This window comes from Anguilla rostrata, chromosome 7 (genome assembly GCF_018555375.3).
Source record: "Anguilla rostrata isolate EN2019 chromosome 7, ASM1855537v3, whole genome shotgun sequence".
In the NCBI taxonomy this organism is placed as follows: domain Eukaryota; kingdom Metazoa; phylum Chordata; class Actinopteri; order Anguilliformes; family Anguillidae; genus Anguilla; species Anguilla rostrata.
The window spans coordinates 31690348-31711626 of NC_057939.1; the positions used below are offsets into that span (position 1 = coordinate 31690348).

General features: G+C 39.0%; 1 protein-coding gene across 5 annotated transcripts in view; it reads right to left on the reverse strand.

Moving 5' to 3' along the window:
• Positions 1-21279, reverse strand: part of tbk1 (TANK-binding kinase 1) — a 251835-nt gene that overhangs the window by 45256 nt on the left and 185300 nt on the right. For all 5 annotated transcript variants that reach the window (XM_064341969.1, XM_064341968.1, XM_064341971.1 and 2 more), the window contains 2 exons: positions 8552-8591; positions 8321-8422 (listed from right to left, as the gene is read on the reverse strand). In XM_064341969.1, coding sequence (XP_064198039.1) covers positions 8321-8422; positions 8552-8591 — 142 coding nt within the window. The remainder of the gene's footprint in view (positions 1-8320; positions 8423-8551; positions 8592-21279) is intronic.

A 21279-nucleotide genomic window follows, 5' to 3' on the forward strand; every position in this document is an offset into this window, starting at 1 on the left:
TTTGGCAAACTCTAATCTGGTATTCCTGTTTTTGAGGCTTACCAATGGTTTACATCTTGTGGTAAACCCTCTGTATTTACTCTGGTGAAGTCTTCTCTTAATTGTTGACTTTGACACAGATACGCCTACCTCCTGGAGGGTGTTCTTGATCTGGTCAACTGTTGTGAAGGGGTTTTACTTCACCAGGGAAAGCATTCTTCTGTCATCCACCACAGTTGTTTTCCGTGGTCTTCCGGACCTTTTGGTGTTCCTGAGCTCACTAGTGCGTTCTTTCTTTTTAAGAATGTACCAAATAGTTGATTTGGCCACACCTAATGTTTTTGCTATCTCTCTGATGGGCTTTTTTTTTTTTTTTTTTCAGCCTAATGATGGCTTGCTTCACCGACAGTGACAGCCCTTTGGACTTCATATTGAGAGTTAACAGCAACAGATTCCAAATGCAAATGCCACACTTGAAATCAATTCTAAACATTTTTTCTGCTTAATTGTAAATGAAATAATGAGGTAATAACACACACCTGGCCATGGAACAGCTGAGCAGCCAATTGTCCAATTACCTTTGGTCCCTTAAAAAGGTGGGGGACCACATATAAAAAATGCTGTAATTCCTACACCATTCACCCAATTTGGATGTAAATACCTTCAAATTAAAGCTGAAGGTCTGCGCTTTGAGCTCCTATTCATTATTTAATTTCAACTCCAATATGCTGTGGTAGAAAGCTAAAATAACAATAACTTTGTCAATGTCCAAATATTTACGGACCTGACTGTATATATTGAGTCAACTGTAATATGGACCACTAAGTAAAACAAACTTTACTTTCACTGAGAAATCTGTAATTTGTGTACAGGTACGTATAAAGAGCTAGCTAGCTAAGATAGTGTTAGGTAGGCCAAAAGCTAGCATCACACAGCTACTAAACAATAAGCAGTGGTATTACTCCATAAAAACAACATCATTAAATCTTATAGGTGCTTATGTCAGCAAGGGACACAAATACCCCTTTGAATTACAATGAGTGGAGTATGGGGTCAAATTAATTCCAAAAGTATTTTGTATTTGTAAGCAATGACTTGTGCTTGCAACTTATGGTTCGTGTTTGTACTCTGCAAGTTGAACCTGTGGATATAGATTTTCGTGAGGGTGGAGGGTCACGTCTGTAAATTAAAATCTACATGTGTTTTGTGATCTGAAATGGTTTATTAACATTTGTGAACAGAAAAAGTACGAATGCAAAACAGTTTTTTACGTGCGACACTCCCTCTACATGCAACGCCCAGTTTACAAGAAGAAAGTTACAGACAGACTTTTGGCACTGTTTTTACGCATCCGGTATGGAAAGCCAATCGTTCAAGGCATTTTCAACCATCCAATCAGCGCTCCAGTACAGAGCAGGGTTACCATGTTGGGCAATTTTCCCCCATTGATTCTCCAAGAACGTCGTTATTAAAGAGTATATTGCAGGTTGGAGACCCCAGTGAATCAATGTGTAGGAAAATGATGTAGGAACTAGAATAAAATAAAAATATACTTATATATACACTACCGTGACTTCTGGAGTTGTTTTTGTGAGAGAATTTTACTTCCGCATCTTAAAAAAACAAAAAAAACCCGGAAGTGACGTAACAAAAGGGAGCGCAGTCAAGTTTTACAATAAGAAGAATGGGTACCATGTCATTCTACAGTCAATATCTGGGAATAAATATTGAATAAATATACAACCTTACCATTGGTTTTACAAGTACAGATGTCCCTTTTGAGACTGTGTGGTCATATATTGTCTTGGACAATCTGTTTATGAAATATACGTGCATTTGTGACGCCTGGGTACCTTGAAAAATAGCTGTGCGTAATACCACACCTGTTGTTTACGGCATTGTTTCCCTTTTTAGTACAGTCTGGCTTGATTGACACTTCATTTAGTCAAGCCCTCAAAACATTCAGGATAACACCAAGTTCCCCAACAGCAACTTTTAATCCCCTACAGAAGCTTTGTCATTTGTAGCTAAAGTCTTTTCCGCTACCACCAATACTGTTGCAGACAATATTGGAGCTAGATGTCGGAGGAAGTAGCATATAGCAACTGTCTCTAAGTAGGGATTGGTGGACTGCAGTGTTAACCCCTTTGTGCACATGCCAAATCTGGCCAATCCTTGCCCATTTAGGGGGTACCCTATTTAAAGCTTTATAACTCCAGATGTAAGCATTACAGAGACTTGAAAAATTGCTTAAATGAAACAAGACATTTGTACCACTTACAATACTAACTTAGATTAATTAATATTCATAATTTAGGAAGAAATAAAGTGCCAAAAATGCAATTGTCTCAGCAAAAATTCAAAAATGAATTTCCTCTTTTTTAGTTTGCAATGAAATTCTGAGATATTGCATATATACAACAGGTTAAACTATACATTTCCTGGATCAAAAACTCCTTGACCACAAGTGCATAAAATCTAACGGTGCAGAACTACTAAAGATATATCAAGCAAAAAGTAACAGTGTACCCAGGGTCTCCAAATCTATCCAAATTAAATCTAAATTGTGCATTGCTGGAAATTCGAGCCCGACCGATGCCAGATTTTTGGGTCCGATGCCGATCCTGATTTTGGAGAGTCCTAGCCCACCGATGTTTTGACCGATATTTTGTCAAAAAGTGCAACATTTTCAAATCAATTTGAAAAACGTATGTTTTATTAAAGTTTCTATATTTAAGAACATTTAACTTATAAGCAAACAAATAAAAACAGAAATAAACACACAAAGAACTTTTTAGATAAAAGAAAGTAAAAGATGATATTAAATTAAATATATATATTAACACCATCTTTAAGTGTGTGAAATCAAAATAACTCCACACCTTGCTTTTACTCCTTTCTTTTCCAGCCATCTATAAAAAATTAATTTAAAAAAGTCCGTTTTCCAGTTTCAAACATGTATTTTTATGAATATTATTATTATTGTTGTTCCTGTTATTAATTTGTTATTATTTCTTAGTATCTATTCTCAGTACATTAATTATATTTTCTTATTGTATTCCTACTACGTGATCTCAAAGAGTAAGACTATCTAGCAAGCTTCCCTGTCCGTAAGAATTCGGTGGTGAAAATAACTACAATGCACTCTGACGCGTGACTAGATGACACACTCGCTCGCAATAACACATTAGCTATTGACACAGCCTCATTATTTCTTATTATATATTCTCAGTAAGTTAAATGAATTATATTATTTTATTTCTACTACATGATCTCAAAGAGTAAGACATCTAGCGGAGCCAAAGAGTGAATCAAGTGTAACATTAGATGAAATTAAATTGACTGGATGAAATATGTGAAAAAAACTACAATGCGCTTTCGTGCAGGTCACCCGCGCTAACTGTTGGTTGATTCACTTCTCCAACAGCAATCCTTCTCTCATGTTATCACGACAAAGCTAGATAACATGGCTTAAAATGATCCACGTTAGAAGTGTTTTATCTGCGTTTTTACTGTCTGGTTAGCTTGCTACGATGGCTGATGGCCGATAAATAAAGGACGATATATCGGTCGGGCTCTACTGGAAATCACAACATAATAATGTATTTCACTACAAATCAACTGTTTTGACTCAAGAAACTCGCCGTTACATCATTTTCAAGTGGAAATTATAAGCTTTCCATCAGTAAAGTGGTATAAAATATTTAGGGGTCCTGAAACAAATCCAAAATCTCTCCAGAAAACAACAACAACAAAAAAATGCTTTTTGTCCATTATAGAGCATATACATGTGCCCCTTATGAAGGTTTAAGATGAAACACTGATATCACATTTTTTAAAAAGAATGCTAAAACATTATCATACAATGTTGTACAGTACTTAAATGTGTAATCATTAACTTTTGTTTGTTTTTCTGCACTCTACCGTATGTGATGTTTTCTTGTATGGGGACGGGACGACATATATTCAACCGTCCACCACGTTTTGGCAATTTTGCAGATTAGGTCACATCCGGTGCATTAAAAACAAACACTGCTTAGCAAACCAACGAACGCTTAGGTTACAGTGTGAAATATCCTCATTATAAAATAACACTAACCTATTTAAAGACACTCAATTTCAAAAATAACGTGTATAACCAAAATATTGTCAGCAGTAACGCTTACATTTGGACAATTAAATCTTATCTGTGATCAGTAGATAGAGACAGAGACAGAATCAATGGCATTGTTCCCCAGTTCTAACTTAGTCCAGAAAACAGGACAGTATATCAGCTAGGTCTATCTGCAAACATATGAATAATAATATTCCAAGAAATGACTAAAGTCATCGATAAAATTTCACCATGTGCAGTGTCTTTTATTGCTACCACAGACTGAATGTGTAATGCAGCTATAATGAGACAAAACTTTCAGGTACGCTGAGCTATAAAACGCTATTCCAAAAGTCAAATTAGACATATTATACATTGTTAGAAAGCTTATTCTGTCACCTATTGGGTCAATTAATTTTCGATCAAGTCAGATTGTACTACAAAGGACAACAACACTGTAAACAACACGTGTGGTATTACACAAAGTTATTTTGGAAAGTACCCAGGCACCACAAATGAGCGTATATTTCGCAAACGGATTATCCAAGACAATATATGAAAGGGACTGGTAAAACCAATGGTAAGGTTGTATACTTGTTCCATATTTAGTCATAGATATTGACAGTAGAATGACATGGTATAATTTTTGAAAAATTCCTCTTATTTATTTCAGTTCAGTGAGCAGCATTTTTCACAGCTGTAATGGCGTACCTTCGGCTATTGTTGGCTTTATCTTGTTGCTACGGCAGAATACTAATTTTTAGTGGTAAAAGAATATTTTCATTTACGCCCAGATAGACACTATTGTCCAGCGTGTCATGCGTGGGGGGTGTAGTTGCAGATAAGACTGCAGGGAGCAGGTGCTTGGAAAACAGACGACCAGCACGACAATGGTGGCACTTAGAAACTCTGTCTTCTGTATAGTTGTGCTGAAACGTTTACTAATAAAGCTACAACAGAGTTTGAGTTTTCAACTCATAATTTGGTTGCAAGAGCACAGAATGTCTGAATAGAGCAATCTAGGCATGCCGGCATGCCAACCACTAGGGGCATTGCACGAACTGGTTAATCATTCATTTGCTAAAGGTTTACTTTCTTTGCAGCATAAACCTTGCAGGGCTGACTTATTGACAGTGTCTCAGACCGATCGTGGCCTTTCCTACACCTGTAAACAACTGAATCTTCCTACAACCACTGCAACTGCCTACCTAAAAACCACATTGTGTCTGTCGGTGCATGATGAAAGGTGACTTTTGAAAACAAACACCAACAATGGGAGGGACAAAATAAGCATTTTTGAAAAGTAGGGCACATGTTATAATGGGCACACATATCTAACATTTTAACAATTCAACCATCTAACTATTTAACAAGTGTGATGGTCTCTCCTACAACATCCATCAAAAGGTATTTTGTGATCACTTGTCACATCTGTATGTTCAACAGCAAGATAACACAGTGCACCAGTATTAAAATGTGGACTGAGTTGGCAAAACACAAACACATTGTTCAAAACCAAACTTTCTCAGTGGCCAATGTTTTTTTATTGGCACATCCCCTATTCAGCGTTCCTTCATATTTCCCATGAAAAATTCCAGACTTTTCCAGACTCACATTTTATGACTTCTTGATACCATATTTGACTTGTCAGAGTACTAATAGTTAGATATTTATTATGGATATAAAGTTTTTCAAAATCCAACATTTACATACGTATATTACTTCTGACTATGTATGCTATTATGTTGCCAAATAGGCCAGAGGACTGTAGCTTCAAGGTAGCTCATAAAAATCAACAATACCAAGCCCAGATAAGTTCACTACAATTTTATTCAAACTGAAATGCTCAAAAACTGTGCAAAGTTATTCAGTCCACTGACTCTGTCTCATTGGCTGTCTCTTTTGCAAAAGGGTGGGGGGAGGGATGTGTGCTATCGGAATGGATCATGGTTTAAGGGGGTGGTTGACAAACACATTTATTGCAAATTTTAAGACCATGCAGTGTTGTGAGAAAGTATTTGCCCCCTCTTGATTTCCTCCATTATTACATATTTGTCACACTGGATGGTTTCAGATCTTTAGAAAAAATGTAATATTAAACAAAGGGAACCTGAGTTAAACACAAAACACATTTTTTAAATTATTATTTAATTTATTGAATGAAAAAAGTTATCAAACACCCATATCATTCATGTAAAATTAATTGTCCCCTTAGTTACTCAATCAACCAATTAACCAAATTTAACTGATATATGTGTACAGATGACAGGACGAAAAGGCTGTAAAAACAGCAACTGGACTAATGAGGTCAAGATCTACCTTCTGCTAACATGGGGTCAAACAAAGTCTTCATGTGAACAAAATTTTAGTTCCGCTACTAAAACACTGCAGAAATGTCTGAAATGCGCAAATATTAATTTAGGATGACCATTATTAATTGGATCCTTTAAAGCCTGTGGTTTTTCTCTTCAAAGTTCAAACATTGTGAGGCAAATGTGCACAACAGTCACAGGATTCCGGTGGTTACTTTCCTCACATATGTATCCCCTTAGTTACTCAATCAAACAAATGTAATTGATAATTAAATTCAGCTGATTGAACAAAACCAGGCTTGATTGCAGCTCGCTGTGTTGAATCTTAACCTCACACATATTGAAAATTATCATCAGAGGGAAGTACCACAGAATTTCCCCAAGCACACTATGATCAAAGGAAATTCCAGAGAAAAAAAGAGTTGTTGAAATATCTCAGTCTGGAAAGGGTTACAAAGCCATTTCTAAGGTTCTGGGAATAATTGGGTTATGCAGCAAGACAATGATCCAAAACATAAAAACAAATCCACATCTGAATGACAGAAAAGAAACAAAATTAGAGTTTTGGAGTGGCCTAATCAAAGCACTGACTTCAACCCAATAGAGATGCTGCGGCAGGACCTGAACCAAGTAGTGCATGCTCAAATACCAACCAATTTGTCATTAAAGCAGTTCTGCAAAGACAAGTGGGCTAAAATTCCTCCACAGCTGATATCAAATTATAGGAAGTGTATGGTTGCAGTTATTGCACCTAATGATGATGCAACCAATTATAAAGCTTTTTCACATGGGTGATATGAGTGTTTTGTGTTGATTCGGATTCCCTTTGTCTAACTTTGTGTTTTCTCTTAAGATCTGAAACCACAAATGTGCAATAAAAGAGGAAATAAGGAAGGGGAAAATTTGTCACGACGCTGCACATGGCCCTGCACACTGCACACTTCACACTCTGAAACACCAAGCATGTGCAAAATGAGCAGTAACATTTACATTTTCTTACTGCTGGACAATTTAGTGGACAGTGCCATTTTAGTTATGCTTTCCCATATTTTCAGAAAAATACTTTCATTGTAGTAAGTTATCTGATTAACTTTCACAAACACTTCCCTTACAATGTGAAATTTTAATGCGACTTCACTGGCCAGCGCAAATTAAATTCTTCCTTCTCAGGTATTGTTATTACAGAGCACCAAAAGACGAAAGAATGTTATATGTTGTCAAATCAGCATTTTGCAAGGAGACTGACATCGAGCAAAAAAAAAAAAAGAAAAAAAAAAGCCTTGTCTCCTCATCTACAAAGACCTGAGGACCGACACACAGGTTACATCCAGAAAATCTGAACTGAATTGCAATTGATACGCATGTTTTTGATGTTCACGCATTCATTTTATTTCATACCAGTTCAAATTAAATCTTTGTCAGACAATCACGGAAGTCTTGGTCTTTGCTAAACCAATGTTCATGATGGATTACTTTAACTTAGAATAGCTTAATATGGATTAAAAAATAAAAACTATTTACATGGATTGTAAAGCCGTACAGCTACTCTTAAATATTTACATGATAATGGCTGAAAATGCCAATATGTAGAATATCCATACAGGCATTACACTTAAAATTGTAGCTTATCTTGGTTCTGCCTAAATACAGTGGAACACAATAATAAACAGCCTTATAAATGTTACATTTAAGTTTATGTTTTTATAAATAGGTGATAACTGATTCAAATTTAGTTGGAATTCATTACCATAAAATTGCACATTTTCTCACTTACCAGCTCAAGAATGTTTAGGACTGCCATTAGTGAAGATTATTACAGTTCCTTTAATGTATGGCTCTTTGAACCTCTACAGCACAGCTTCAGGTAAGTAAGATATCTTGGTGAGTGTAGCTGATCTTGGCTCATTTTCAAGAAAATGTATTGTTCAGTGCTCACCTCATCCACTCTTCAGTTTTAGAAATGAAGAGGCGGTGCTTCATGCCGCACTCATCTGTGAACAGGGTGCGAGCTTTTGTGGCGTGGAGTACCAGCTTCTGTCTGCAACACACATAACAGTGAGTGGTCAAATAATGTCAGTGTAAAGGAATGTTTCAAATAACATTGCCGAAACACGGACAAGACAATAATACAGAACATATGATCTGGCATATACTGTATGCAACCTACTTGTCAAATTTGTGGATCTGTTCTTCATTATAAGGCAGGCCTGGAAAGAAAATGGAGCACAATTGTAAGTCAGGCATCAGTAGGGAAAAATTGGGAGACCTAATATTTCTATTTCATGTAAAGCATCTTCATGAAAAATTAAAAGGTGTCAAATATAATTAAATTGCTGAAATGTAATTTAGATATTCAAGTCAAAACATTTACCAGCAATGACAGCGATGTCGTATTTGTCCATGTGTCGACCTTCTCATTCTAAACAAATAACATCATAGAACCCATAAAATCCACTATATTGGATTTTCCACCATTTAGAATTTTTGGAAAAACAAACCATCTCCTACAATGTTTGCCTGATTCTCACCACATTCGGCATGTGTAATTTATTGCACGTTGGGACATTAAATTGCAAAGGAAAGTTTTAAACATACAAAGATGGCCACAAAATGACTGCCCAGAAATGTATGTTAATTGCAACAATAATTCAGAGGATGATAGAAATCTGTATTGTGGACAAGCATGCATAAACTTGCAGTGTAATAATGGAATATGTCCTGTAGGGGGCATGTTTTTACAAAATACTCATTTGCATAGGCTCCACTGGGTCAAATTATATAAAATTTGACAGGAACCCTTAATGTGTCCCTCCAATAAGTCCTGGGAAGCTTGACCCCCCAGTCCAACATTCATAAAGATAATTAAATATGAAAATTCATTAACTGTTCAAAAGATACTTTGACCACACCTTCTTTGAATCCAGCCTCAATTCAAAATTTTTGCAACGTACTAATTGAAGAGGGACCCATAGGTCACATCAAATTTGTATCACCCTAGGTGGTGCTATAGCACCACTTCAATGTTGCTGTTTTCAAATAATTAGTGTGATTTCTTCACACTTATTATTTGGCTGTTCTCTTCCATACTTATTATTCTTCTTATTCTTATTTTCTTTCTGCCTAAATTTATGTATTCTACTCCTAAAACTTTAAAGCTAGATATGCAATTCCAACTTCATAATATTCAGCTTGGTTCAGAGCAGTGTGCTTGTTCAAAGTTTTTAAAAATTCCAAATAGTTTTCCAAATATTTAAAGTTTTTGGGAAGACATTCCCATAGAAAATGAATATGGAATGAAAATTAAATTGCAACAATGACAAATGTTGAGGCCATATGTCATGTATGAAATTTTACCGGAACCTTCAGAAAGATTCCCTTAAACAGTTCTAAATAATATGTCCACCTCAATGCAAATTTCTTCAAGATAATCAATATGAATATGCAAAAACTGTACAAAAGATATTTGACCACACCTCATTTAAATCCAGCCACTTTTAAAATTGTGTAACTTGCAAAGGATCCAATGTAGATCATGCATGTCACATTTTGTGCACCTACTACCCAAGGTGGTGCTACAGCACCACTTTAAAATTGCAATATTCAAATCATTATTGCACATGTGGCCTCACATCCAATAAACACCTAATTTGGTATGTATGATATCTGGATAAGGTTTGCAGTCCCTGAAAAGCATAAGTTGTTACGATGGATGGTGACAGGATCCTGTCCTGTTCAGTGGCCGGTCCAAACCAGACAGTTATGGATGTGCAGAGAACAGACTCAATGACTGCAGTGTAAAACTAGATCAGCAGCTCCTGAGGCAGGTTGTATTTCCTGAGCTGGCGCAGTAAGTACATCCTCTGCTGGGCCTTTTTGATGATTGTGTTGATGTTGGACTCCCACTTCAGGTCCTGGGAGATTGTAGATCCCAGAAACCTGAAGGATTCCACAGCCGACACAGTGCTGTTGAGTATGGTGAAGGGGGCAGCAATGGGGGGCTCCTCCTGAAGTCCACTGACATCTCCACAGTTTTGAGCGCGTTCAGCTCCAGGTTGCTGTGACCGCACCACAGGGCCAGCTGTTCAGCCTCCCGTCTGTATGCTGACTCTTCTCCATCTCAGATGAGGCCGATGACTGTTGTGTCATCTGCAAATTTCAGGAGTTGAACAGATGGGTCTCCTGAGGTGCAGTCGTTAGTGTAGAGGGAGAACAGAAGCGGGGAGAGCACACATCCCTGAGGGGCGCCAGTGCTGACTGTTTGGGTGCTGGATGTGATTTTTCCCAGCCTCACCTGCTGCTTCCAGTCTGTCAGGAAGTTTGTGATCCACTGGAAGGTGGAGGCAGGGACAGTGAGCTGGGTGAGTTTGGTGAGGAGGAGTTCTGGGATGATGGTGTTGAATGCCGAGCTGAGGTCCACAAACAGGATCCGTGCGTATGTCCCTGGTGAGTCGAGGTGTTGCAGGATGTGGTGCAGTCCCATGTTGACTGCATCATCTACTGACCTGTTTGCCCGATAGGCAAACTGCAGGGGGTCCAGCAGGGGGCCTGTGATGTCCTTCAGGTGGGTCAACATCAGTCTCTTGAAGGACTTCATGACCACAGACGTCAGGGCAACAGACCTGTAGTCATTCAGTCCAGTGATGGAGGGTTTCTTGGGGACCGGGATGATAGTGGAGTGTTTGAAGCAGGAGGGGACTTCACACAGCTCTGTTGAAGATCCGTGTGAAGACAGGGGCCAGCTGGTCAGCGCAGACTTTCAGACAGGAGGGTGACACGCTGTCTGGGCCTGGTGCCTTTCTGATCTTCTGTCTCTGAAAGAGCTGATACACATCCTCTTCACAGACCTTCAGTATCTCTATCAATAATATCATCACCATTTTTGCCAGCATTAAGGGATATAATACCCCATATGGAAATCATATTTTATTTGATAGGGTTGGAGAAAGAATTTTATTTTGGTTTAATAAGTACCTTCTGCCATTCTACTTTTGGGAGGCGACTTTAATATTACTCCAGATAACATAGCCCGCATACTAACAAACAGATGTACACACTTGAATTCCAAGAAGTTCAATGTTAATGACATTTGGAAGCACAAGTTTTTATAATAAACTTTATACTTCATGTAACAAAGATTTTTCCAGACAGTCCATAATTGACTTATGGCTTATATATAAAAATATTAATGTCGCTGACATTTAAAAAAATATTCTTCCCACTCCACTAACCGACCACATTTACATTAATATCCAATTTTCTACTTGTCATAATGATGCCAAATCGTCTTACTGGAAACTGGAAACAATTTGTTATTAAAAACTGAAACTATTAAAGCAAAGGTCACTCATCTTATTAATTTTTACAAAATGCTAATTAGAAAAATACTTCATACTGGGAGCTTTTAAAATTTTTTATGAAAAATAGACACATTTCGAATAATACAAGATTGGTGTTAGATATTCTTGATTATTCTGATTTGATTATAGAAAATAATTTAATTTTGTTCTTAGACTTTTACAAAGCCTTTGGCACTAAGCACAATTTTATTTTTTGATCTCTAACTAAATTTGGTTCTGGAAACTTCTTTTGTAATGAGATCAGTCAAGCTAAAATGTGGTACGTCTCCTAGATTTAATCTAAAAAGAGGAATTAGACAGAGTTGCCTTGTTTTCTACTTTTTACTGGAATACCCTGAAAATGTGTTAACTGTTAACTGGCTAGTCTTCGAAGGGTACTGGGCATGGGGTGGCTTTGAATGCTGAGCATCAGACAATTAGTCCGATAAAAGTCTGAATGGCATACATCCAACTGAGAGTTCAAACGCCACCCAGAGTACCTTCAAAAATAACAAAGAAAAAAAGAAGTTGTGTCCCTATGGAAGGATTGGTAGTCCAGCTGGGAACACACTAACTAAGTGAAACACTATATGGAAGCAGAGGCCAACACAAGAGTCCAGGTCAAGAATGAGCAAATGGTCAAACATGAAATCCCATCAGCAAACAAAGCAAAGGGGCTAGGCAAGAATCAGAATCTAATAAGAGAGCGCATAGTCAGACACACAAAATCATGGGGAAAACAAACTAGAAGGACTAAGACAAGAATCAGTTGAAGGAAACAAGTCAGTGGTCATACACAAGATCTAATCAGCAAACTAACCAGAAGGGCTAGACGGGAATAAAAATCAAACAAAAACCGAAACAAATGTAAACAAACTTATGACTGTGGCCACCCTCCAGCCCTGCATCACAGTGGAGGAGAATGCATGCATAGCACCTCATGGTGGACAGATTTTTCTTTTTGTAATTTATTATTTCAGAATTTTTAAAAAGTTTGATAAAAAAAGAAGAAAAAAATCATGCTGGGTAAGAGGCACCACAAGCAGAAGATTTATCAGGTGGCTAGCCTTACTCCCAGCCAGCCATTTACTGGGCCCTTTATGTGGGAGGACATAGAGGCCTGCCCTCTGGAATACCTGGAGGACCTCCTCTGCTTGGTCGCTGAAGCCTACCCCAGCCACAGAATGGACCTGGATGGGTGACCCACAGAAGACCTGGACACCTTCCTGGGCTAGGAATGGAATGCCCTTGATGAGTCATAGGAGGGTGAAGCCTAGTACAAGCTGGATGGGTCCTTAAGGTGTGAGTGCTGTGGGAAACTTCACCACCCTGGGGACTGCCCTGCACCAGAGGGCCTACCAGAAGCAGCCTCCCTGCAGCCCTGCTCAGAAGGCCCATCAGAATCCACAGCTCTGCCAGCTGGTCCAGAGGATCTGCCATAGGCTACAGCCCTGCTGTCCTGTCTTGTCTTCTGAGGTTCTGTGTCTACTGGCCTATCTAGTGACTTGGGCAGAAGCTGTCCCTTGGCTATGTGCAGCAGAAGTCATGCCTGAGGGCACAAGCCTTCTGGAAGAGGAGCCCTCACCACAACAGGCCCTCAGAGGAGCCGTTGCTACCAACCACAGCGGGCCCTCTAGAGGAACCCTTGCTGCCAGCCACAGTGGGCCCTCCAGAAGCTCTATTTTCACCAGCAAAAACCAGTCCTGCAGTGGGTCCCTCACTACTGCTTGTTAACATGGGCCATAACAGTCCTTCACCAACTGCAATTGTGGGCTAGGCACCTGTCATGGCTAATCAAATGTATTTTCCTGGGCCACCAGTGCCATTAAACCTGGGGGTGGTTTTAGTCTGTCAGGTATACCTTTCTGGCTCCTTATGCTTCCTCCCAGAGCTCGAAGCTAGGAGGGGCATGTGATGCCAGGAAGAGAATTTGGGTGATATCCCCCGGGGGGCAGCACTGACCCTATGCACAGGTATGGCCACAGCTGTGATTTATAGTCATCACAATGGCTGTGGCTGTAAAGCACTGTAATTTTTACATGATGAAACCAAAATGTATAAAAATACCCTTAAATAAAAGCTAAGAATGTGAACTTCAACCACACTCAATCAAATTTATTATTTGTATAACGTATTTTACAGCAGTTGTCACAATAGTGCTTTATAGACAACCCTGGCCTAAACCCCCACAGGAGCGAGCCTAAGGCAACAGTGGCAAGGAAAAACTCCCTGTGGCAGATGGGAAGAAATCTTGGAAGGAACCAGGCTCAAGGGGGAAACCCATCCTCCTCTGGTCAGCTCAGGGTGCCGACTGGTGACCAACATGTCAGTCAGTTTTATAAGGTTTATGATGTGGCTCAGATTATGGGTGGGGCCGGGGTGGGGGTGATGGGGAACAGCAGGTGGCGACAGATGTGGGCAGGGTGGAGGCAATGACGAAAGAGGGACTGGACCACAGAGGTGGGGGATACCAGACGACTCTCAAAGCACTCTCGAGGGTTGGGGCAAGAGCCCCGCCGGCAGCGTGGGGAAGAGGGTAGAAACGGCAATTAGGGAATTCGCAGTATAGCAGACAGTGGGTAAAGTGGCAGTAGTATGTATTGGGGGGACCCCGCCAGGAGTAGTATATGGCTGCACAGCTACTAGAACAGGGATTGAGAGCCCATGCAGTCATGAGGGGTAGACAACCATACCCGCCTATCAAGAGCCAGCCCATGTAAAGTTGGGTCACAGCTGATTGACAAGTGACAGTAAGGAAAGGATTGCCATCTACAACCACACATGAAATGTTTGTGGAGTACAGAGCCAAATCAATAAAAAGTATGTCTCTGTCCAAAACATTATGGGGCTCATTGTATATTTTTTTATTTTATTTATCTCATTTATCTATATTTATTCTATTAATCTTTATATTTTTTGTCCTATTAATACTTATATTTTAGACCCCTTTTACATTCATTTTAGTGCTGTTTTTATCTTCTGTTTTGCAGTCACATTTTAATTACACATTTATCATTTTAGTTTGTTTCAGTCACGTTTAATCACATTTGATTTGTTTTCAATTCTCATTTTTGTTTGCTGTTTTTACCTCCTGTTTTTAGTCAATTTTAATTACACTTTTATGGATTATTTGCATTTTTCACCATTTAATAAACAAAACTGAATTAAACCTCAGAAACACCTAAAAACTAGATTCATAGCCAACCAGCTGCTGCTGGCTAGCTTAGATGTCGGAGTGTGGCACAGTGGGTAAGGAACTGCGCTTGTAACCGAAAGGTCGTAGGTTCGATTCCCGAGTAAGGACACTGCCGTTGTACCCTTGAGCAAGGTACTTAACCTGCATTGCTTCAGTATATATCCAGCTGTATAAATGGATACAATGTAAAGTGCTATGTAAAAAGTTGTGTAAGTCGCTCTGGATAAGAGCGTCTGCTAAATGCCTGTAATGTAATGTAATGTCTAGACTGTTGTTTACTGGTGTAGTGTCGTCTGTACACTATTGTAGCATTCGTAGTTGAGGTACAAGCTTTCTGTTTAGGCACATGGGTAGAAGAATGACAGCGACAACGTAGAACAGAACTTGGGTTTATCTAGCCATATGCATTTACACCGGTCATCCCCACTTCCTCTGTCGTCTACTACGCATGTCTTTATACTGGCTTTTCTACTAGCGACACCATTAGGACATTCAGTGGCATTGCAAGCAACAAGAGTACACAAGATCCATGCATGAATAACCAATGCAGACACAACAACTGGCCAAAGCCAATGAAATGGGGAATCTCAAGGAGGATATCAGGCAGCTGTCAGATGACCTCAGAACAAAGGAGTGACTTCTCAAAAGTTTTATTAACACCAGCTCAGTTCAAGAAAATAAGATAGCAGCACTAAATTCAGCTATTGCAAATTCAACCATTTTGTGGGACCATCTGCATTCCTTCCCTGTGGTGTCATTAGGCCTGGGCCTTCAGAGCTTAAGCCCCGAATGTTTTGAGGCTAGCCCAAATATTTTGCCCAGCCTCATCAATATGTATTTGTTTACCACTCAATGTCCGATAACAGTCCGCTGCTCGCACAAATCAGTGCACTCCTTTTCAGCTCCCCTGTGCACACATAAGTGTGAGTGAGCTTTATGTGAGTGATGACACAGGCACTTGTTCACTATTATTAAGACTATTGATAAAGAAGTTGTTGTGTTTCATTAGTTTGCAATATAATGTGTATATACAGGGTTTTTCTAAAAAGCTGCTACAAAGAAAAGCCAGTGAAATGTTTACTTCAGAATGAGAGTACTGCAGCAGCAGAGTAGCTAGCTACAGTATTTCATGTTTGTGTGGACCCAGGGAGGGATGGCAGCCCAGGGTTGTACCTGTACAATTCATGTTTTCCATAATGAATTGCAAAGTCACTAATCCACGGGGCATTAAGAGCATAAAGTAAAGGAATAAGACTATGTTAAATAGCAGCATTTGTTTCGGATAGAATGTTTCAAATCAGCTAGCCAGAAAGCAAGCTAGCAAGCTAACTTTAGTCTATACACTGTCCATTTACTAATCAAATGTTAATGTTAGTTTAACTCCTTCAACCTAGATGACACAATTAGCATCATAAAACACTCCCTTTCACCTCTGTTGAATAACTTTTCATTTCTGAATGCAAGATTATTTTCTTTTTTTTTGTTATGAAGTGGAGACTTGAGATGCTACATCAAATTGACTGACAATGAAACCAGATTTACATTTGAAAACCATGACTACATTTCATAACATAGCATACATAACATAATATAATGATGAGAACAGGCTAATCAGCCCAACAATGCTCGCCATTTTCCTGACTAAATTAGTGCTCTGACTGCCTACAGACTAGATCGTATCTAACACTGTATCAGGCCTAGTCTTTACAAGAGGCAGAGTTTCTGCCTCTACTACGTGACCTGGTAGGCTATTCCACACATTGACTACTCTCTGTGTGCAAAAATTCCTGTATGGTATCTACGTTTTGTTAATTTCCACTTATGTCTCCTTGTTCTACAAACAGGTCTCAACTTGAAGAATCTCTTGTAGTTCACTTTGTTGATCCACTTTATGAATTTAAAAGCCTCAATCAAATCACCTCTGAGTCTCCTTTTACTAAGCTTGAAGAGGTTAGCAGGGCTCGAAATTAACTTTTTTACTTGGTAGCACTGGTGCTCCCAACTTCAAAAAGTTAGGAGCACCCACCAAAATGTAAGAAGCACCAACAATATATGCAATAGATTTTTTATTGATAAAAAACGACAATATAACAGTACGGTTTACAAGTAACAGTTAAACTGTCATGCTTAAAATGTGTCGACTCTTCAAAGAATTGCGTGTTATGCATTCAAACGACAAAGCGCTTCTCGTCACATTAATACCGCTAATTTAATCAACCGCCAGTAAACTGCATCGAAGAAATTAGCTGTTTCAACCGGGTCGCTACACAAAACACTACGTTAACGTTTCTAAAAAAATGCCGTAATCGTTCGCTTCAACTTTTCAGTTTTCGATAACGCTAATAAATTGAACATAAACTTTTGTCTTCAGGTAACATTAGTTAACGCATTAGCTCTCTGTGTCGCGTGACAGTGCAGTGCAGCGAAAGGGAGTGATTGAAGGCTAATATTAACCAATTTAAAATCAGCATTAAAGGTAAGAATGTCAAGCTCACGATTGGTTAGAAGGGCCACTGTCAGCTCACAAGGCACATACTGAGTGTACTAACTAGCGAATGTACAGAGAAAGAGACGTTCGACTGGAAAAAGAAATTTTAAAAAAAGGTTGCACCAGAACAATTATTTGCACTTGCACAAATGCTCCCAATTATATTTTGAGGTCGCACAGATTAAATTTCGGGAGCATATGCGACCAAAATGGTCGCAATTTCGAGCCCTGGGTTAGGCATCTTAAGTCTTTCCTCATAGCTTTTATCTTTCATACCAGGAATCAATTTTGTTGCTCTTCTTTGAACTTTTTCCAGAGCCTTTATATCTTTCTTGTAGTATGGTCCCCAGAACTGCACACAATACTCCAAGTGTGGTCTAACAAATGTGCTGTATAAGGTAAGTATAACTTCCTTGGATATATACTCAATACTTTTGGCTATATTTCCCAGCATCCTGTTGGCCTTTTTTTACTGCTACAGCTCAGTGCCAAGAAGCAGAAAGGCTTTGATCAACCATTACTCCCAAGTCTTTTTCAAACTGAGCACATTCCAATTTTGTTCCTCCCATAAAGTAATCCTGCCTAATGTTTATTTCCCTCATGCAGAACTTTATGTTTGGCTATATTAAATTTCATTTGCCAGGTTTCCACCAACTTCTGGATTTTATTTAAATCCTCTTGGATTAGTCTAGTGGCTTCCAAACTATTAGCTGGGCCTCCCAGTTTTGTATCATCTGCAAATTTGACTAATGTACTTTCTATGTCCCTGTCGAGGTCATTGATATAAAAGAGGAAGAGCAGTGATCCCAGCACCGATCCTTGTTGGACTCCACTTCTAACAGCTCCCTGCTCAGATAATATCTCTCCTACTACTACTCTTTGTGTTCTACCCTGTAGCCAGTTCCGAATCCACTCTGAAATACGTCCTCTAATTCCTACTGTCTAAATTTTACTAACAAGTCTCTAATGCGGTACCTTATCAAATGCCTTTTAGAAATCTAAGTAGATAATACCATACACCTTGTTATAATCAAAACACTTTGCAGCTTCTTCAAAGAATACCAGAAGGTTTGTCAGACATGACCTTCCCTTACGAAAACCATGCTGGCTATCCCTTAGGATATTGCTATTTTCAAGAAATACTTCCAATGTGTCTCTAATGATAGATTCCAATATTGTACATATTACGTAAGTTAAACTGACAGGCCTGTAGTTTCCTGGATCAGTACGGTCCCCTTTCTTATATTGGTATTATATTACCACGCTTCCAGTCCTCAGGTATTTCTCCAGTTTCTAAGAACTGTCTAATAATACCTGCAAGTGATTTAATAATGATCTCTGCTAACTCTTTGAGTACTCTTGGGTATATGCCATCAGGACCTGATGCTTTGTTTGTCTTTAGTTTAAGTAATTCCTGCAGTTCTTTATCCTCTATTTCAACGTCTGATAAGACTTTCTGAGTACACAATATGCCTTCCAGTCTATTAGTAACCTCTTCTCTAGTAAATCTCTCAACAAAATGACTCTTTAAGACATCAGCAACTTTTTTATTCTTAGAAAGCAATGCTCCTTCTTCATTTCTGATGCACCTGATATCCTCTTTGACTTTCCTTTTCCTACTACAGTACTGAACACACTCCTACCATAAGGCCCTTTTCAGGTTCCCCTATGAGCTTTATCCAGATATCCTCACTAGGCACAAGCTGGTCAATTTCTGGAATTTTCTGCACATTAAAATTTTCTTTTACATAGAGAGCTGCACCCCCACCTCTCTTACTCGATCTATCCTTCCTAATGAGTTTGTGCCCTTCTATATTATATTAATCCCCATCTTCATCTCCAAGCCATGTCTGTAATCTCAACCATGTCATAACCCCCCCTATTTATAGCAGCCTCAAGTTCCAAAAAATTATTGTTTTGTACTTCTAGCATTTAAGCAAAGACATTTCAGATTATTACTTCTATACATCCTCTCCCGTTCCCTCTCCCCCCGCCGTCCAAAGCCACCCTTACTTCAACTTCAACAAGACTTCATTAGTGTTCACACTATTATAGGAAGCCCTGACAGCTTCCATCCTGGCAGTCTGCACTTCCCTAACCTTTTCACTTTCTGACCTCCCTGCCACCCAAGTCCCTAGTTTGAACAATCCTGTGCTACCTTAAGCATACGCTGGCCCAGTGCAGCAGTACCCCTCCAGTTCAGGAGCAGCGTGTCACACTTCTGCATGTCAGCCCCGTTCCAAAAGAAGTCCCAGTGCCCCATAAACCTGTGCCCCTCTTTTCTACACCAGGTTTGTAGCCACGTGGTTAAACCTACAAATAAAATGTTGCTTTCCTCTACTAGCACATGATCCCGGTAGTATTACAGAAAAAACTCCCTTGGAGGTTCTGCTCCTAATGTTTCCTGCTACCTCCACAAATTTGTCCTGCAGAACCTCAAACCTACGTTTACCTATGTCATTGCTTCCTACGTGAACCATGACCACTTGATCTTTCCCCGCTCTGGCCAGGAGCTTGTCCACATGCTCCAGGACATCTCCTACCTAGGCACCAGGCAGGCAACATACCGTACAAGACTCCTTTTCATGAAAACAGACTATGCTGTCTACCCCACTAATAATTGAATCCCCCTCTACCACTAACTCCCTTTTCTGAGAGGATGTGGCCACCTGGGTGCCTAGTGGCTCCTCAGTCCTCCCACTCTCAGGGTCAAGAGCCAGATCCAATTCCTGCAAGGGTTCCACTATCACCCATCTATCTCTCCCTGCCTGCCATGGCTTCGCCCCTCTTCCCAGCTGTGGCGTGCACACTAAATTGTTATACGACACACTACTCAGTTCCTGGAACTCTGATAATTGTGAACTGTAGAGTCCAGCAAGCTGGCCCTCAAGATCAAGAATCTTGCTCTCAAGGTGCTCAATCAGTTGGCAACGGTGGCAGACAAACTTGCCCTGGAAATCGCTTACCAGAAGTGCAATCATCCTGCAACCCCACACAGCTTTAGCCACATTTTTAGCCCGTAACTATCACCCTATCTCTCCCTGTCTGTCGAAACAGAAGCGCTAAGACCACACTTTTAAAAATTTGTAGGAGGCTCGAACAACTAGCAGCAGAAACCGGAGAGGAAAAATAAATAAATCAATAAATAAGGCACTTTTATCTAACGTTAATTGCTGAATAATTAACAAGAAAATGAACTACCCGGAGTGGAATCACTCCATTTATAATAAACTAACATAGCTAGCTTTATACTAAGTAGCAATGACTGAATGAACACTTATATTAGGCAATATTTTAATTATATCTCAGAACAAAATACAGCCAAAAATGTATCTGAAATAAATTTATAATAAACTACAGAGCTGTAGTTTATTATAAATTTATTTCAGATACATTTTTGGCTGTATTTTGTTCATTCTCTGGGTCATTCTCATGAAACCATTAAGATACCATGGCAATAATGATTTTAAATATAATACATGTAATTTAGTAATATAACAAAATATCATAATAAAGATAGTGTTCTCTACCTTGCACAAAGAGTAATTTCAACATAAGAATGAATTATTTTTGTATTTTATTGCATTTTCTGCTGAAATTCTCATTACCGCAACACGTCCAGCTCTGTCTGAATGTATGTTATGTTGTAATTTAAATAGAGAAAAATGAAAATATTCTGAAAAAAATAAACGAATGTTCTACTAGATGTTTTCAAATGACAGAAAAATTAACTGAATATTCATGTATAATAATAACGAAAAAATTGTGGAAAAATGAAGTGTCCATGACTGATGTTCTCATCCTCTGCAACATTTTTGAAGGACTGTTTACACACACTGAATTTTAAATAAAGTTTGATTTTGAATGAAGCAACA